The 18234-nt window shown below is 41.6% G+C and overlaps 1 protein-coding gene across 1 annotated transcript in view; it reads right to left on the reverse strand.

The window, feature by feature from the left end:
• Nucleotides 1-18234, reverse strand: part of CD109 (CD109 molecule) — a 135832-nt gene that overhangs the window by 50750 nt on the left and 66848 nt on the right. The window contains exons 8-15 of the mRNA XM_010851263.1: nt 11794-11890; nt 11383-11524; nt 10590-10699; nt 7951-8175; nt 7050-7151; nt 6900-6962; nt 4814-4990; nt 681-833 (exon numbers count right to left, since the gene is read on the reverse strand). Coding sequence (XP_010849565.1) covers nt 681-833; nt 4814-4990; nt 6900-6962; nt 7050-7151; nt 7951-8175; nt 10590-10699; nt 11383-11524; nt 11794-11890 — 1069 coding nt within the window. The remainder of the gene's footprint in view (nt 1-680; nt 834-4813; nt 4991-6899; nt 6963-7049; nt 7152-7950; nt 8176-10589; nt 10700-11382; nt 11525-11793; nt 11891-18234) is intronic.

Genomic DNA, 18234 nt, shown 5'->3' on the forward strand with positions numbered 1-18234 from the left:
TTTTCTCAAATGGACTGATTTTACAACAATATGTCCAAACTAGCCTATACACATATATCTTTCTTCCTGAAGTGCTGTTAATCGCTGTAGTTAATCAATCAATGGATATAGTTCATGCAGTCTACATTTCCACTGCCAAGGATATATAAAGGAGTTACAAATAAAAATTAAATGACTGATGAATAGGGGATTAGCTGATATAACATTAGATGTTCATATATTTCTTGACTTGTACGTTTTCTGAAGATTAACATGATTTCACTCCCTCAACATACTGCAAATTCCTGATTCAGTGAGGACTGTAATTATTTATAACCATCATGTATAACCAAAATAGAAAGCATTTTACAATTACCTAAAGCTCTCTCCAGTGTCATTCATAAATGTGCAAGTCCAATTCCTAGTACTTTCTCAAGTGTCTTCAGTTAAAATATAGTTTGAAAATGAGGGGAAACTCTAGGTGACAATTTTCGTGGAAGACAGCAAAGACAGTTGACCACAATAGACTCTTTCCAACATGACAATTGGAATGCAGTTCCCTTTCATTGAGAAGCTTTACTATTACCGACTTATACTTGAAAAATGAAATTTCCTTTAAAGCTTGGAAGTAACAAGGTAAAGTTTCTTTTTTTTCTCTCTCTTTCAATGTGTATTTTTAATGAAAAAAAGGCTAAACTCACATTTTCCATTGTAATATCATTTGAGACATTCATCAGATTCACACTCTTGTCGACAGCTACAATACCAACTGTTGAATCTGGCTGTGTCACAGAGATCCTGAGAGAGACTTTCTCAGATGGTTCAGCATTGGCTTTACTCCAAAACAGCTGTATCTAAGAAAGTGAAAAAGCAGTATTGATATAATATACTTTTTTGAAGCATTTCATGTCTTATCAATAGCAGATCAATGACAAAATCTAACGAAGAGTCTACACTTGTGTTGGCTCAGGGACATTCCAAAACCATACACAAGTCTTCTCCAGGGAAAGGAGTAAAAACAAACTTCACTCCCACAGTGTTCTCAAGTCATGGAACCTCTCACTGGGGTACATATCAAAGTTTGCCTTCACTTCTCTACCCTTCTTCTTCCCTTTCTCCGTCTCCCACCCCATAGCTGCTGGCCGGTACTGAAGAGAAGACAGAGTCTGCCATACGTGGGGAGGGTCAGCATCCATGAGCGAGGACAGGAACGTGCCTGCACGTCGGCCACCTGGACTCAGAAGTGAGCGCCTGCAAGTAAGAGCCCCTGGGGACACGCAGAACTGCCTGCGCTGGGCGGGGGTGCCTTTCCCCAGGAGGAGGCCCTCAGACCAACCCCAGTCAGGCCCACTGCTCTGTGCCTCGATGGCTGCCTCAGCTTGCTGTCATTAACCCTCAGCAAAGCATAGTCCTACTGGTACTTCTTAGAGAGCATCAATCCTCTCACCCAGGGCTGGACCTAATGGCTTTGTCAGAAGGCCTCTTCCTCCTAGGAATGTTAACCTTGCCCACCTCTATTCCAACAATCCCATGCCCCAGTGGCTGTACCACCCGATTAACATGGCCTTAATGAACCCCTCAGCTTACCTGAACATTGGACAGGGTTCTACCTAACATTAACCACCTGCTTTCCCTTTCCTTAGAAAATCTGCAATTGTAAATGTTTTCTCTGCTCCTTTGAGATATAAACCTTCTCCCAGCTTCCTGCTAGTTTTACCAGTAGAAATGTCTTTCTCAAAGATCTGGGAGTCATCCTTTTGAAGTGTCGTCATTCAGTCACTCAGTCATGTCCAACCCTTTCCAAGCCCATGGACTGCAGCATCCCGGGCTTCCCTGTCCTACACCATCTCCCTGAGTTTACTCGAACTCATGCCTATTGAGTCAGTGATGCCATCCAACCATTTCATCCTCTCTTGTCCCCTTCTCCTCCTGCCTTCAATCCTTTCCAGCATCAGGATCCTTTCCAATAAGTTAGCTCTTTGCATCAAGTGGCCAAAGTATTGGAGCTTCAGCTTCAGCATCAGTCCTTCCAATGAATATTCAGGGTTGATTTCCTTTAGGATTGGCTGGTTTGATCTCTTTGCAGTCCAAGGGGACTCTCAAGAGTCTTCTCCAACACCACAGTTTGAAAGCATCAATTCTTTGGTGCTCAGAATTTTTTATGGTCCAACTCTCATATCCATTGGACCATATATCAACTTCCCAGGTGGCTCAGACAGTAAAGAATCCACCTGCAATGCGGGACACCTGGGTTTGATCCCTCAGTTGGAAAGATCCCCTGAAAGACATGGCAACCCAATCCAGTATTCTTGCCTGGAGAATCCCATGGACAGAGGAGCCTGGTAGGCTACAGTCCATGGGGTTACAAAGAGTCAGACACGACTGAGCAACTAACACTCTCACATCCATATATGACTACTGGGAAAACCATAACTTTTAGACTATATGGACCTTTGTTAACAAAGAAATGTCTCTGCTTTTTAATATGCTACTGAGGTTTGTCATAGCTTTTCTTCCAATGAACAAGCGTCTTTAAATCTCATGGCTGCAGTCACCATCTGCAGTGATTTTGGAGCCCAAGAAAATCAAGTCTGTTGCTGTTTCCATTGTTTCCCCATCTATTTGCCATGAAGTGATGGCACTGGTTGCCATGATCTTAGTTTTCTGAATGCTGAGTTTTAAGCCAGCTTTTTCACTTTGAAGTGTTAATCATCAAGAGCCTTGACTGATCTCCCAGTCTCTGTGGGTGAATAGGAGCCCAACTTACAAACTCATAGATGGCCTGCTCCTATTGACCAACCCCTCCCGCAATGTCCTCCAGTACTTTTCCATTAACTCACCCCCGTATTTAAAAACCTCCCTGCCTTCTGTTTCAGTGGCGTTGAGTTCGGTCTCTCTCCCCTACTGCAATAGTCTTAAGTCTTCCTTGCCTGTTTAACAATCTTTTTTTCACATGCCTCTTGAGCCACTCTGTCAGGTTTACTCTTCTCCACTCATATCTTAAATAAGGTGAAAGGGGAACTTATAATCTGCAAACTTTGCACTTCTCACTCTTTACTCTGCACCTCAGTGACTCCATAGCTCCAAACTGCACTTCTGTGCAGACAATTTCTAAAACTACATCTCTTGCCCTCTACATCCCACCCATTTATTCCACAGTCATTACTGAACATACACAAAGATTCATTAATTTTCTTGTGTTTAAACATATTTTATTTCCAAATATATAATTTCTTTTGGAGTAAATGTGGTAAACATTATAATATAAAAATTGAAGAATTATCTTTGCAAACACAACCAAAACTAATTTCTTATCGCTCATATCTAAGAAGTTTCTTGGAAGTATGCTATTTATACACTCTGTTTCCTCAAAGCTTCTTACACAGCAACATTTTTTAGAACCTGCTCTCACCTTGAGATGTAGGCCTCCAGGTTTAAGCCTTACTCCTACTTTAAAATTTGCCTTTCTCAGATTAATGGAGTCACTTGAAGTCTAAAATTGTGCTCTGAAACTAACAGAATACAATACTGTTTTTTTAAAAATTCTTTTCATAAGACAGAAAATAAGTTTGTATTCTATTTTGACAATAAAAATTAGAGTCAATAGTTCTCAATAAAAAAGACATGGATCGCGACTTCTACTTCCCAAAATTTTTAAAAATTAAGGGAGAAGATGCTACCAGAAGAAGTGTACTCTACAAATCATTACTTTAAAATAATGATTATTTTGCTTCAAAGGTCCTGAGAAGGCAGCAGCCTTTAGTGAGAACAATGGCCCATTTAAATATTCATGAGATAACTGAACTCCACCTGTCAATCTTACAATTAGGTAACTTTTCAGAGTTGGGGCCCAGGGGGGTTTCAGACACAAGCTATACACCTTAGGTTATTAAAAAATCACTGCTGCTGCTACTAAGTCACTTCAGTTGTGTCCGACTCTGTGCAACCCCATAGACGGCAGCCCACCAGGCTCCCCCGTCCCTGGGATTCTCCAGGCAAGAACAGTGGAGTGGGTTGCCATTTCCTTCTCCAATGCATGAAGGTGAAAAGTGAAAGTGAAGTCACTCAGTCGTGTCTCTTAGCGACCCCATGGACTGCAGCCCACCAGGCTCCTCCGTCCATGGGATTTTCCAGCAAGAGTACTGGAGTGGGTTGCCATTGCCTTCTCCAATGCATGCATGCATGCTAAGTCGCTTCTGCTGTGTGCCTGATATATCTAAGACTAATCAGAGTTCTCAAAGGTGAGATGAGAATGGAGGAATAGAGAAATATTTTTAAATATCATTTCTGGGATGTAGGAAAAAAAAAATCACTACTGTGTTTGGAGACCAAACTCCACAGAGATCTCCGCATGCAAAGCAGCCAAGCTTATTGCAAATTTGCCCTGGGTTAGTCTCCAGGCTGGTGAAATGGATAAACCAAAGTCCAGCTCTGCTTCCCCGCAACACTGCAGATGGCCACACTCCCTCTTGCAGCCCTCACTTCACTGCCACACCAGTATGAACACCATACACATTCTATATGGCCACACAACTCTGTGCCAGAGCAATACCGACTCCACCGTTTAGAAAATCCTGAGAGGGCTTCGTGGATTTGAATTAAAGTCTTAAAGCCAAGAATAATAATATACACAGAAGACCCACATTGTCCAATCATTCCCCATGTGAAAATAGATATATAGTAATTAAATATGAAGAGTTTTATCCATAGTTCTAGAAAAAATATAAATTTATAACCAATTTGTTTTAATGATACTTTTCTAAAGAAATATTGCATTTTGCAGACTTTATGAATATGAAGTTTTGTTTTTAAACATCATTACCTTAAATCTTACCTTATTTTTAAAAACAAGCTGAACAGGAATTTTCAGAACATCATTTATAATTTCCCCATCATCTTCAATATAATACACAATGATACAGGCTTTTGGGGCCCAAGAATTTTCTGGTATTAAGGAAAAGGTTGTTGAATTTTGCTTGCCTACAGCCACCAACTGTCCCCTGGACACTACCTGAAAAGAAGAGTACACGAATTTCATTTTATGCTAAAGATAATGAGAATCTCAATATCAGCTATGTTTTCATAATTGTAAGCATACATACAAATTCTCGACTTAAGCCAACATCAAATCCTTTTTGAATACACACACCACAAATAAACTTTCCTGACTAACACAGGGAGTATAAGCTGGTCATTAGAAAAGGATAAGACAAAGTAACCATAATTGAGGCAACAGCAACTTGACAGACAAGAATCTATTCCTGAGTTTAAGGAATGCAGAGCACGACTGAGAGAGCTGGATTAGCAAAATTACAAGGCTATGAGGAGCAATTTTTACTTGTTATTTTTCTTACATTTTATAATTTTCTATAATGAACACAGGGCTTCCTGGTGGCTCAGACAGTAAAGAATCTGCTTGCAATACAGGAGACCCAGGTTCAATCCCTGGGTGGGGAAGATCCCCTGGAGGAGGGAATGGCTACCCACTCCAGTATTCTTACCTGGAGAATCCCATGAACAAAGGAGCCTGGCTCTGGCGTACAGTCCATGGGGTCACAAAGAGTCAGACATGACTGAGCAACTAACACACACACACATAATGAACATATGTGGCTTACCTCATAAAAATATAAAATTTAAACATAATGCAAGGTGGTTTCATTATTCATCTTAAGTTGGAAATACAAATATAGGTAAAGAAAAAAGATAGTTTGACTTCAGTATAAAATGGGCAGCTTAAAAAGGAATGAGACTGATTTACAGCAACACAGAAGCACCTAGTATGATAAGTGAAATAAGTCAAAAAGAGACAGAGAAAAACCATGTGATCTCTCTTCTATGTGGAATCCAAAATATGACACAGAGGACTACCCTGCTGGTCCAGAGTTAAGAATCCGCCTTCCGATGCAAGGCATGCAGGTTTGATCCCTGGTCTGGGAAGATTCCACATGCCAAGGAGCAACTAAGCCCGACCTCAACTACTGAGCCCAGGCACCTAGAGCCGGGGCTCTACAACAGGAGAAGCCATCATAATGAAAAGCCCAAGAACTGCAAGGAACAGTAGCCCCCTCTCACTGGAACTACAGAAAGCCCACGCACAGCAACAAAGACCCAGCACAGTCAAAAATAAACAATTTTTAAAAAATTTTTAAAAAGAAACAGAAACAGACTCACAGACGTAGAGAAGAGTCTTGAGGTTGCCAAGGGGGAGGGAGGGCAGAAGGGGGATGGGCTGGGAGGCTGGGCTGCAAACTACCATGTGTAAGATGATAAACGACAAGGACCTACTCTGTAGCACAGGGAGCTATATTCAACATACCATAATACTCCATGATGCAAAAGGAATAAAATGCAAAGTTTTGTAAAGCAAATTTATACACAACTTAGACATAGAAAACTCTGTAAGAATGTATATAAATATTACATCCTGCACATGTATAATATATATTAAGACATGTTTTTTAAAGTGTGAGGCTGAATTTTAAAAATCAGTTAAGTTCAGTTTAAACATAAGATAGACACTATTTCAGATGATTCTACAATAGATCATAAATTTAGATTGTGTAAGAGATTACCAGGGCTTCCCTGGAGGCTCAGTAGTAAAGAATCTACCTGCCAATGCAGGAAACATGGGTTCGATCCCTGGTCGGGGAACATTCTGCATCCTGTGAAGCAACTAAGCCTGTGAACCACAACTACTGAGCCTGTGCTCCAGAATCTGGGAGCCGCAACTACTGAGCCCCGGTGCTCAACTAGCGAAGTCCGTGCACCCTAGAGCCTGTGCTGAGCAACAAGAGAAGCCGCCTCAACAAGAAACCCCTGCTCTCTGCAACTAGAGAAAGGCCCTCCCAGCAACGAAGGCCCAGCACAGCCAAAAATTAATTTAAAAATAAAGGAAATTATTTTTAAAAAGAGATTACCATGTAGCTTAACTCCTTCAATTGCTTGTTGCCAATAACCACCAACTCAAATGGTGATCCCACCTAGAAAAAAAATTTTAATTAATATATACATATCAATGTCAAGACAGTTCAATTATATTATAATTAACAAATGATTGCAAGCATTACCTTTATATTTTCATCTTTTACTTTGAGCTGGATGTAGGTTTTACTAGGAGACTTAAACATACCATGAACTGCCATGTTACTCACACTATCGAGAAAAGAGGCCTGTAACAAAAGAAAAGGGAGCCATAAAGTTTCATCTTTAGGAGCCTCAGGATAAGGAATGTGACCTGGCTGGACAATCACTGAAAGGCACATTCACTTTCACTTTTCTTCACACAGCAAACAATATATTCCCCAGACACTGGATCTTCATCATTTTGTAGCTTATACTGTAAAGAAACTGATAGCTGTAAAACGTGTTAAGACGGTCTTCACCATCATCATCTAAGAGGAAAAAGCACAGTCCTAACTTACTTCCAAAACAAAGGTATGTTCTCAGGAAACACTGTGAGAGGAGAGAAGGAAATGGAAAAGGAATCCTTTCTTCTCCCCACAAGACAGCAAGCAACCGAATCAGCTCACTCAGTCCACCACTGGGGAGAGGAAAACAGAGAGGCCGCACCGTGGCGGGGCTGAGTAACCCAGAGAGAGGGAAGGGGAATGGCTGAGGAGTCTCAGTTCAGCAACGGAGTGTAAATGTAAAAAAAAAAAAATTCCCCTTTCATTTTCAGCTCCTGCCAAAATACAATTCCAAATGATTGAAAATCACCTAGCCTGGGAGTTGAGGGTGCTTCTCCATCACTATTTTACCGTGCTCTTCAAAATGAATTCACAAGGAAGCATTCAGTCTAACTCAGCCACCACCGTTAAATCCCTTGTAATCCTTTCTCCCGCTCTTTTAAATAAAAATATGTGTCCACTTCCTGCGCACTTTAACCTCCCAATAAGTTGAGTGCCTACCACCAGACTGCAATTTTAATGTTGTTGTTGCAGTAACATAATGATGAGAAACAAACGGCACCTTCACTTGTAGCTCGCTGGAATCATCCAGGATTGGGAATTCGATCTTGAAGATTCCATTTGCGGGGACAGTATGATTTATGATCTGGACAGCCCCTACTTCCTGATTTTGAGTGTCCCATCTGCTCCAGTACTCAGTATAATTTCTCTGAGTCACCATTAAGACTATATTATTTCTTCTTTCTTCAGGAGTCAGCTGATGACCATCAGAACGGGTTACCTTCACCTAATTGTCAAAAGAAAACACTGTGAACTCAGGTAAACAACAGAAGCAAAGGATTTAAGTTTAATTGAATCCAGTTTCCACCTGTGCTGTTCCCATGAACCTGAACTCTCAAAAGTCATCAGCAGTCCCCTAATTTCCAGGTTCAGAGGTATCTCCAGGCAGCCTCCACTCCACTTCTTTTGCCTTCCATGGCTCCACAATAACCTCCTTCACTCCACACCAGTTTCTACATCGTATCAGTGTCCTTTTTTGTTCCCCTTCCCTCTCTCGAATTGTGGGAATTTGTCAAAGCCTCGTTATCATTTACCTTCAAAGGTCTCAGCACTCCTGCTGCCATCCTGACCTGGCTCTGGAACTCACACTCAGTACCTCCAAGCCCTCAAGGAAATTTCTACCTGCACACCCCTGTTGTCTCAAATTCAACACATCTAAAACTGGGAAACCATCCTGCCTTTCCCATTTGTACTAATATCACAGTTCTCCAATATTTAACATCTGTGCATTGCCCATCCCTGTCCCCACCTTCCGAATCTGATGCCTACCAAGTCCTATACGTCTTTTACAAGCTCTCCACCCACATCCACCACCACGGGGCTCCTGATGTCCTCATGCCAGGGCTACCACCCTCCTCCCACACACAGACCCCACCAGTCACCCTGGAATCCAGCTTTTGCCACATCCCTCCCATGTTCATGAGGCTCCAAGCTCTTCACTGTGTAGAGCACGTGAGACGCGGAGGACCCTCTGCAATCCCCATGGAGCACGTGGGACTCGGAGGACCCTCTGCAATCCCCGTGGAGCACGTGGGACGCGGAGGACCCTCTGCAATCCCCATGGAGCACGTGGGACTCGGAGGACCCTCTGCAATCCCCAAGCTTCGCCTCTTGTTTCCTCTCTGTCTGCTCCCGGACATGAGCTCTCTGCAGCCACTGCCCGGGTCCAGTCACTGACACCTGACTGCACCCTGACTTGCCACCCAAAGCTCTCACCTTGCGTGTCTCAGCTCATCTTGTTCCCCGCTCCCTACCCACACACCCAAACACTGAAAATGCTGCTGATCTTGCAACCAAGAGCCTAAATCTCCCCCTTCCAATGGCCCCCACCCCATCCCATAGCCAGCTCTTCTTCCCTGAACTCTCTTTGTCCCTCTGTTCATTTGGATGTTACCATGTGCAGATTCCTGGGTGACAATCTCTGCAGATTTCTTTTTAACTATCCTTTCAAACTGTCTGAATTATAAGATTGTTAAAATTAGGAGCTATCTAAAACTTTTTTTTTTCTCACTTGATCACCAGTTTATTATAAAAGGATACTGAGCAAAATGAAAAGGAGCGATGTTCAGGGCAAGGTACCAGGAAAGGACCCTCTCTGAGCACATTCTTTCCCCCAGATCTCCACAGTCACCAACCTGCAAACTCTAAAACTTGTCTTCATCTGCTCAACAAGAACTGACCCTTTTCTCTTTAAACCAGGGACTAGCAAACTATGGCAGGCAGGAAGACCAAATCCAGTCTCTCTTCAGGTTTTACTGGAACATGGCCACCTCCCTTGGTTACCAAGTGGCTCTGGCTACTTTCATGTTACAATGTCAGAGTTGCACAGCTGTGACTGAGACCATGTAGCCTGCAAAGCTAAAAATATTTACTATCTCGCCCTTTGCAGAAAATATTTGCCAGTTTTAAATCCCTATAGAAATGTGTTCATGACACATTTATCCTGTCTTGAATTACAGCTATGTGTGTATTCCCTTGTCACCATCACAAATACTGACTCCAGGACTGGGACTAGGGTCTTCTTTGGTCAGTGAGCCTCACCCAGCAGCATGCCTTGCAGACTGTCAAAATTCACTTGGCCAATAAATGTTAACTTGGCCAATATTCTCTTAAAAAACTGAGACAGAATTGATCATTTTTTAACTTTTGCGGGCAGTCTGCAACATGGGGAACCTTAGTTCCCCAGTTAGGGATTGAACCCACGCCCCAGCACTTAGAAGGCAGAGTTTTAACCACTGGACTACTGGAGAAGTCCCAGATTAGATAATCATCTTCAATGCTACATCTTAGACAGAACTAAAATTAGTCATAAAAATCAAACTGAAATTTTGAAACTGAAATTTTTTGACTAGCATCTAAACCCTTCAATTAATTTCTAAATATCTAATTTATATTACTTATTAAATATACTTTGAAGAAAATATATTCTGGAAACTAGTTTTTAAAAATAAATTAGATAAAGGTCATTTGGAAACAATTCTGTGCGCCCCATATATCTGAAGGGGAAAAGTAATTGATCTACTTTGGGCTTAAATTTTTTGAAAAGTACTAAAAGTACTATCACTAAAAGTACTCTCTCCCATCCTGTTTCACTAAACTGAACTTACTGCTTTAAGACCATTATTAAACATGCCAACTTACAGTGGCTGTGAAGTTGAGAGATGGCTTCAAGACAGTAGCATAGTCAAAGAATTCAATGATGTAATCGTGTTGCTTGAAAAATACATTGGAGCTTGCATTTCTTGAGATACCTGTTTTGGAAATGGCACCATTTAGACAGTAAAAGTAATATATAACCATCAGCTTCGATCCACCACATCTCTCCATCTGAGCTACTTCCCAAAGGGTTAGGATATCAGAGCACAGAAGCCTCTTTGGCTTGGCCACAAAAAGGAACATCACTTCTATTATGTCCTCTGTGGATCCCTTCTGAGCGCCTTCAGAGCCCCCCATCAATGACATGTGCATCCAAGGTCAGGACACTGACAGAATAGTCTTTTTGTACTTCTGGGGATTGATGAAAGCCATTAAAATAGCAACAGAAAGATCCAAGTAATTAACCTTTATTTTATTATTAAAAGAGAAAATGGTCTAGGAGCAGGTGAGATTTCAGAGGATATCTATATAAAAAAAAATAAATAAAAGGAGGGTGGTTAGTCAGTTGAAAAGGTAGCCCTTCCATGTAGTCTTCAGGTTGAAAAAAAGAGTAGAGATGGAAAAAATTATGAATACCTATCACAGGTGGTTGAAGCACAGTTGTTCAAAGAAAATCATTATGAAAACATTCTGCAAGTCAGACTAATATTCATGACAATTTCAGCATTAAATAGCATCTTTAGGCAACAATGCCCTCAAATGAACATGCTAATTATAATAAGAGATGACAGAGCAGCACATCATACAGAGCTTTGCCTATGCTTCAAAGTCTACAAACCTGTAAGTGATTCTGTCACTGTGGCTATAATTTCTACTGGCCCAGGAGAAGATAGGTACATGTACTCGGAAGGTCCATCCGAAAAATCCATTACCTTTTTCATCTCTTCATCATTAAAAGAGAAGTTTGCAGATCCATTTATCTGTTTTGTTAAAAAAATTTTCAATTTCATTCTTCATTTTAACACTTCAAATTTTAGAAATAAAATTCAAACTAAGTCACAACAATACAAAGGTTCTATTTCCACTTTAATTATTTTAATAAATAGGCAAATTCTCATTTGTCCAATGACAGAAAGCTCTTGATTTTCTCATGCTCAACTTTTTGTTAATTCGGTATAAACTCTTATTACTGGGGAATGTACACATAGTTTTTCCCCATTACAAGTTAAAAGATATCTGCAAAAGTTACCTTCAATGTTTTTGTAATATTTTTCTTCACACCCCAGAAGGATAAAGGTAAAAATGTAAGTGTTAGGTCTCCTTTCACAGGCTTCCCATATGTATACCTGAAAAATAATAAACAGGACCTAACTTAAAAGAATTATATTTAAAAACATGCTCTTACTGAAAATTTTTAAAACCAAAACATAGGAATGTGCTTAATAAATGGTGATCCTTGATACTAAGTCTCCAAAATGGGAAGATTTTTTATTATAATACCTCAAAACAGTTCACAACACACACACTTTACCCAGCCTTCTGGAGAAAATCTGATCATAACTAGAAGTGACAGTTTCCTGTTGAAAGATTTCTTAAAAGATTATGAAAATCTTTTATCCTTAGAAATCTGGACTGGTCCATTAACTGCATGCCCAGGAAACTTTGTAACTTTTGAACATTTTAAAATGTTAGCTAAGATTGCATTTCACTGTGGCCCATTCCTGCATGTTTCAATATTAACCATCAGAGTTTATTAGACCAAGACACCAGGGCATCAAATATGCTCATAGCTATTGAAAATTCACTTTTTGAAAAGAAATTTAAAATAAGAGCAATTTTTTAACCCATACTACCAAAATTATCTTCTTGAGTCAAGAAGATATCTCTCTTGCTGATTTGCATTCTACTGTTTAACTGTATCCTCTCTCATGATGGGAACGTCTCTTCGTGTAAAGGAGAGGCAGTCTTTGGTAAATCATTTCACTGTCAGAAAGCCTTCCATAAATGCATTTTCTGGGTTCCTTCCATTTCTATTACGAAATGCTCAGCCAAACATGAAAGCTAATTTTATTTTGCACTGTAAAACCGTGATTGTTAACTCCTGCTTCCTGAATCCCTCATTGGATCACAGAAAACATCCCCTTGTCTGGATCAACTCAACTCAAAAACTGGTAATAAAATATAGCATATTCCAAAATTAAAAAAATAAAGCAGTCCATCTTCAAATGTACCACCCTTCCAAACAAAAACAATAAAGTCAGTGGAAACCCCCAGACAGCAATGTCAGCATCAAATTCATACATTCAAAAGAGTTTGTAAAACCTAACTCTGCATGTATCTTGTTAAAAATTACATAAATGCATAACTAGAACACCAGAACATCATATTTTAAAAGTTATATCACATGATAGTACAGGGAGCTGAGAATTCATACATTATTTAAAGTATTCTCAGACACAAATATTTTTAATTTTTATTTAAATGTGACATGGATTTAGCTTTCCAAGTCCCAAGCTGATTTATTGTGCTAAACAGAATCTAGATACTTTGGGGAATAAACTAATCATTCAGAAAAGTTCAACAACTTTTAAAAACTAAGTCAAAGATATTCTATGATATCATTAACCAAACATGGACTTTTTTTTTTTTTCCCCAGAAAACAACCATAGCACAATAGGTTTACAAAATAATACCTACAAAAGTGAACCTATCATTATAATTCATATTTCTCCCCACCATTTTTTCCACATCATTTCCAGGATACAAATATCTCAACTCATCAAATAATAACTACATTTCAATAAGCCTTAGATTATAAAAATAATATTTTTTAAGTTCTACTGTCCATAAGGATTATGGAAGTAATTAGATGTATGCCATGTTATTTTCTTTACAATACTATTAAACCTACTATGATGAGAAGAAAGAATCTATTATTTATTTTAATGAGGTGAGAATACTGAGCAGATGTTCATATCAAAGCTAATAAACAAATGCAGGTTTTTATTCTTCTCAGCTAAAAGTTTTTAAACTAAAAGAGAGTGCTAACCTTCTTCTCCAAGAAATTTCCAGTAACCCTCTGCACATCAACTATACTTTGATGGGACAGATGGCTACTAGCAAAAATAACCAAAATTGTTATTATCCACTAATAGAGATGACTATAAGAGCTAATATGAAATATTTAAAGTCATATTTATAACTTAATAACAACTCTCCAAGTGGTAAGACAACAGAACTCATCTTTCAAAGTACACACAAGAGACAACTGGATTTCAAGTCCTACTCTTTACTCCCTAATTCGGTGACAAAACCAAAACTATTTCCCATACACCTTAACTTAGTTCACTCAAAATAAGAGGCTTTTGGTTAAGTATAGAGGCCTCTGCTGTGCTACACACAGCTTGAAACTGAAATCTCAGGAGTCACATTGTTTCATCTATTCTTTCAATAGGCATTTATTGGAAGTCCACTCCATGACTGGCACTGTGTGGTAGTAACCACGACAGAGACCCACCCTCAAAGAGGGGATCTAGCCACGTGACCCAGGGATAGACGCTTAGGGGCAAGAAGCCACACTGAAATTGCCTATGTAAAGGCGTCTTGGTCAGAAAAAGCACTTGGACACACAGGTAAAATTTGGGAGGAGACTTTGGGAGGGGAAATGAGGGGCTGGGTGAGATGTTTCAAAACACTTGAAACTAGAAAAGAACTCAGTAAAAAACACTAGAGGAGAGTGAAAAAGTTGGCTTAAAGCTCAACATTCAGAAAACTAAGATTATGGCATCTGGTCCCATCACTTCATGGGAAATAGATGGGGAAACAGTGGAAATAGTATCAGACTTAATTTTGGGGGGCTCCAAAATCACTGCAGATGGTGACTGCAGCCAAGAAATTAGAAGATGCTTACTCCTTGGAAGGAAAGTTATGACCAACCTAGATAACATGTTGAAAAGCAGAGACATTACTTTGCCAACAAAGGTCCATCTAGTCAAGACTATGGTTTTTCCAGTGGTCAGGTAGGGATGTGAGAGTTGGACTGGGAAGAAAACTGAGTGCCAAAGAATTGATGCTTTTGAACTGTGGTGCTGGAGAAGACTCTTGAGAGTCCCTTGGACTGCAAGGAGATCCAACCAGTCCATTCTGAAGATCAGCCCTGGGATTTCTTTGGAAGGAGTGATGCTAAAGCTGAAACTCCAGTACTTTGGCCACCTTATGCAAAGAGTTGACTCATTGGAAAAGACTCTGATGCTGGGAGGGATTGGGGACAGGAGGAGAAGGGGACAATGGAGGATGAGATGGCTGGATGGCATCACTGACTCGATGGACGTGAGTCTGAGTGAACTCTGTGAGTTGGTGGACAGGGAGGCCTGGCGTGCTGCGGTTTATGGGGTCGCAAAGAGTCGGACACGACTGAGCGACGTTCACAAGGAGACAGAACCAGCAGCGCTGGATGTTGGCGGCTGTGGGGACTGAGGGAGTCGGAGGAGTACAGCTGACCTGGGCAGCTAGAGAGAGGGAGGTGCAGTCCACCAAGAGAAGGATGCAGAGAACCAGGGCTGGGGAAGACAACCTGTTTCAAGTATCTGTGGGACATCCAGTGGATAACGTCCAGAGAGCAGCGAGACATAAGGATCTGACTGTCAAGCTAGACATGAAGGCTGGAGAGACGGATTTTGTTGTTGTTGTTGTTGTTTAGTTGTGTTGGACTCTGGGATCCCACGGAGTGGAGCCCGCCTGGGACTTTCCAGGCAAGAATACTGGAGTGAGTTGCCATTTCCTTCTCCAGGGGTTCTTCCTGACTTGGGTATCAAACCTGTGTCTCTTGCATTAGCAGGCATATTCTTTACCACTGAGCTAGCAGGGAAGCCCAGTATGGATTCAGGTTTCATCAAATTATAAACAGTAGCAGAAGCTCTGGCCATAGAGAAGAAAACTCTGAGTAAATGTGTAAAAAAAGAAAAGAGAGCCAAAGATGGAGCTCTAAGGAATAAGAATGTTTACAATGTGGATATTGTCTGCAAAGAGTCTCAAAGGAGTAACCAAAGCAAAAGGAGAAAAGCCAGAAAGGAAATGAGAAGACAGAAATGTCCAGTGCTGCAAGGGGGGCAAAAATTTGTAACAGCCTAAGAAAGCAGCCACAAGGTAAGGCAAGAAGGAGGGCTTTGTACCGTAGTGAAAACGGTTTTGATCCATGGTGAAGGAGAAAAGCAGAAGGCAGGGGACTGAAGAACAAAAGGGATGGGAAGAAGCACAAACAGGCAGCTGGAACTCTACAAAGAGGTGAGAGACGGGGCAGCAGCTAGGAGGAGGCAGGATAATCAGGGAGGGTTTGTTTCCCTCTATGACAGAAATGTTTAAATACAGAGTGAAGATCCCACCAAACAGCAGAAGGTTAAAGATACATAATGGAAGAATTCAGACACAGATGAGAAGGGAAGTGGGCCAGGACTCTCCCGACAGAGACCCAATCCAAGGCAAACTGGAAGGATGAGCCTGAAGGAAGGAGAGATGGGTTCTCAATAGACATAGGATGATGGTTACTTCACCGTCATCACCTCCATCTCCTTCAGGACACAGTATTTATAAATTAGGAATATGCCAATTTTTAGAGACTGGTAAAAGACCTTGCTAGTCAAAAGATTTCCTGAATCTGTTGCAAAGTTGCAAATTATATACACAATCTGAGTAAAAGCAGACCCTCCTGAAACACACTGGTAGACTGAGAACTCATGAATGCTGGGGTGGAAAAGGACCGTTTATCCACAGACCTCAGGCAAAGGGCCTCCTCAGGCATCTTGGGAGCCACCCCTTTGAATTCACACGTAAGATCTGAGCTGCCCTGGGGCAGACCGCCTTCCTTGGCCCCCACTATGGACACCCCTAGGCAACTGAAGCCTGAAGGAAGGAGGGGTAGTAGGAAGTAAATTTCGGAATGGACTACAGGCAGACCTCATTTTATTGTGCTTTGCTTTATTGCATGTCATAGATATTGTGAAGTGCACAGATACTGTGCTTTTTACCAATCGAAGTTTTGTGGCAATCTCGCAATGAGCAAGGGCTTCCCTGGTGGCCCAGATGGTAAAGAATGTGCCTGAAATGCAGGAGACCTGAGTTCAACCCCTGGGTCAAGAAGATCCCCTGGAAAAGGGAATGGCTACCCACTCTTTTTGCCTGAAAAATTCCATAGACAGAGGAGCCTGGCAGGGTACAGTCCATGGGGTCAGAAAGAGTCGGACATGACTGAGCAACTAACACTTTCACTTTTCGATACTCAACTCTACTGGTGCCCTTTTCCCAAAGGCATCTGCTCACTTCATGTCTGTCTGACATATTTTGGTAATTCTCATAATATTTCAAGCTTTTTCGTCACTATTATATTTGTTGTGGTGATCTGTGATCAGAGATCAATTTCACTACTGCAAACACATTACAATTCACAGAAGGCTCGGATGATGGTTAGTCTTCTTTAAGAATAAAGCACTTTTAAATCAAGGTAGGTACACTGTTTTTTTTAAACAAAATGCAATTGAAACCGAACGGGACCCTGTGGGGCTCCTGGGCACAAAAACCTTTCTGTGTCCCCTTTCCTGACTTCCAAATGACGTGATCAAGAAGCTGTTAATCAAGGAAGGGAGAAGGTGCCGAGACAAGGGAGGAGCAGTCAGGAAACAACAGTGCAGCCTCGGGGCAGGGTCCTGGTTCCGCCTCAAGCGATACACAGAACCATGTCTTTGAGCTCTTCTGCAGAGAACTCTTGCTTGGAAAATCCCATGGATGGAAGAGCCTGGTAGGCTGCAGTCCACGGGGTCGCTAAGAGTCAGGCACGACTGAGCGACTTCACTTTCACTTTTCACATTCATGCATTGGAGGAGGAAATGGCAACCCACTCCAGTGTTCTTGCCTGGAGAATCCCAGGGATGGCAGAGCCTGGTGGGCTGCCGTCTATGGGGTCGCACAGAGTCGGACACGACTGAAGTGACTTAGCAGTAGCACCAGCAGAGCTAAAAACCCCACCAAACGGAAGATGTTAACTACTTGATGATGCACTCTTCATTCCAGGTCAGGTCACAATTCGCCCATCATCACCTGACATCAGAAGAGCCCTGCACTGAAGGAACACGCTGCCAAACCTTGCCTCTCCGTGCACCAGTGTCAAACAGAAATATGGAGACAGAGTACAGAGGAAAAGGAAAAAGTGGCTTCACTTCTTTGCCAGACAAAAGGGGAACACAGTAGGCTAGCGCCTCAAGAACTGTGCCCCCCTCTCCCTGGTGAATAGGAAGCAGTTATATAGTAGGCTTCCCTGGAGGCTCAGATGGTAAGGAATCTGCCCACAACTGTTCCCATCTGCCCTTCATATTTACTTATTTTTGGCTGCCCTGGGTCTTGGTTGCTCCACCCAGGCTTTCTCTAGTTGCTCTGAGTGGGGACTAATCTCTAGATGCAGGCTGCATGTTTCTCGTGGGGTGGCGTCTCTTGTCGCAGAGTATGGGCTCTGGAGCACAAGGGCTTCAGCACTCGCAGCTCACAGGCACGACAGAGTGTGTGCTCGGTAGTTGTGGGAATGAGCTTAGTTGCCCATGGCATGTGGAATCTTCCCGGACCAGGAATCAAACCCACGTACCCTATATTAGCAGGCGGCTTCTTAACCACTGGACCACCAGGGAAGAAGCAATATCAATTTAGA

Source organism: Bison bison, unplaced genomic scaffold (genome assembly GCF_000754665.1).
Source record: "Bison bison bison isolate TAMUID 2011002044 unplaced genomic scaffold, Bison_UMD1.0 scf7180017864300, whole genome shotgun sequence".
In the NCBI taxonomy this organism is placed as follows: domain Eukaryota; kingdom Metazoa; phylum Chordata; class Mammalia; order Artiodactyla; family Bovidae; genus Bison; species Bison bison.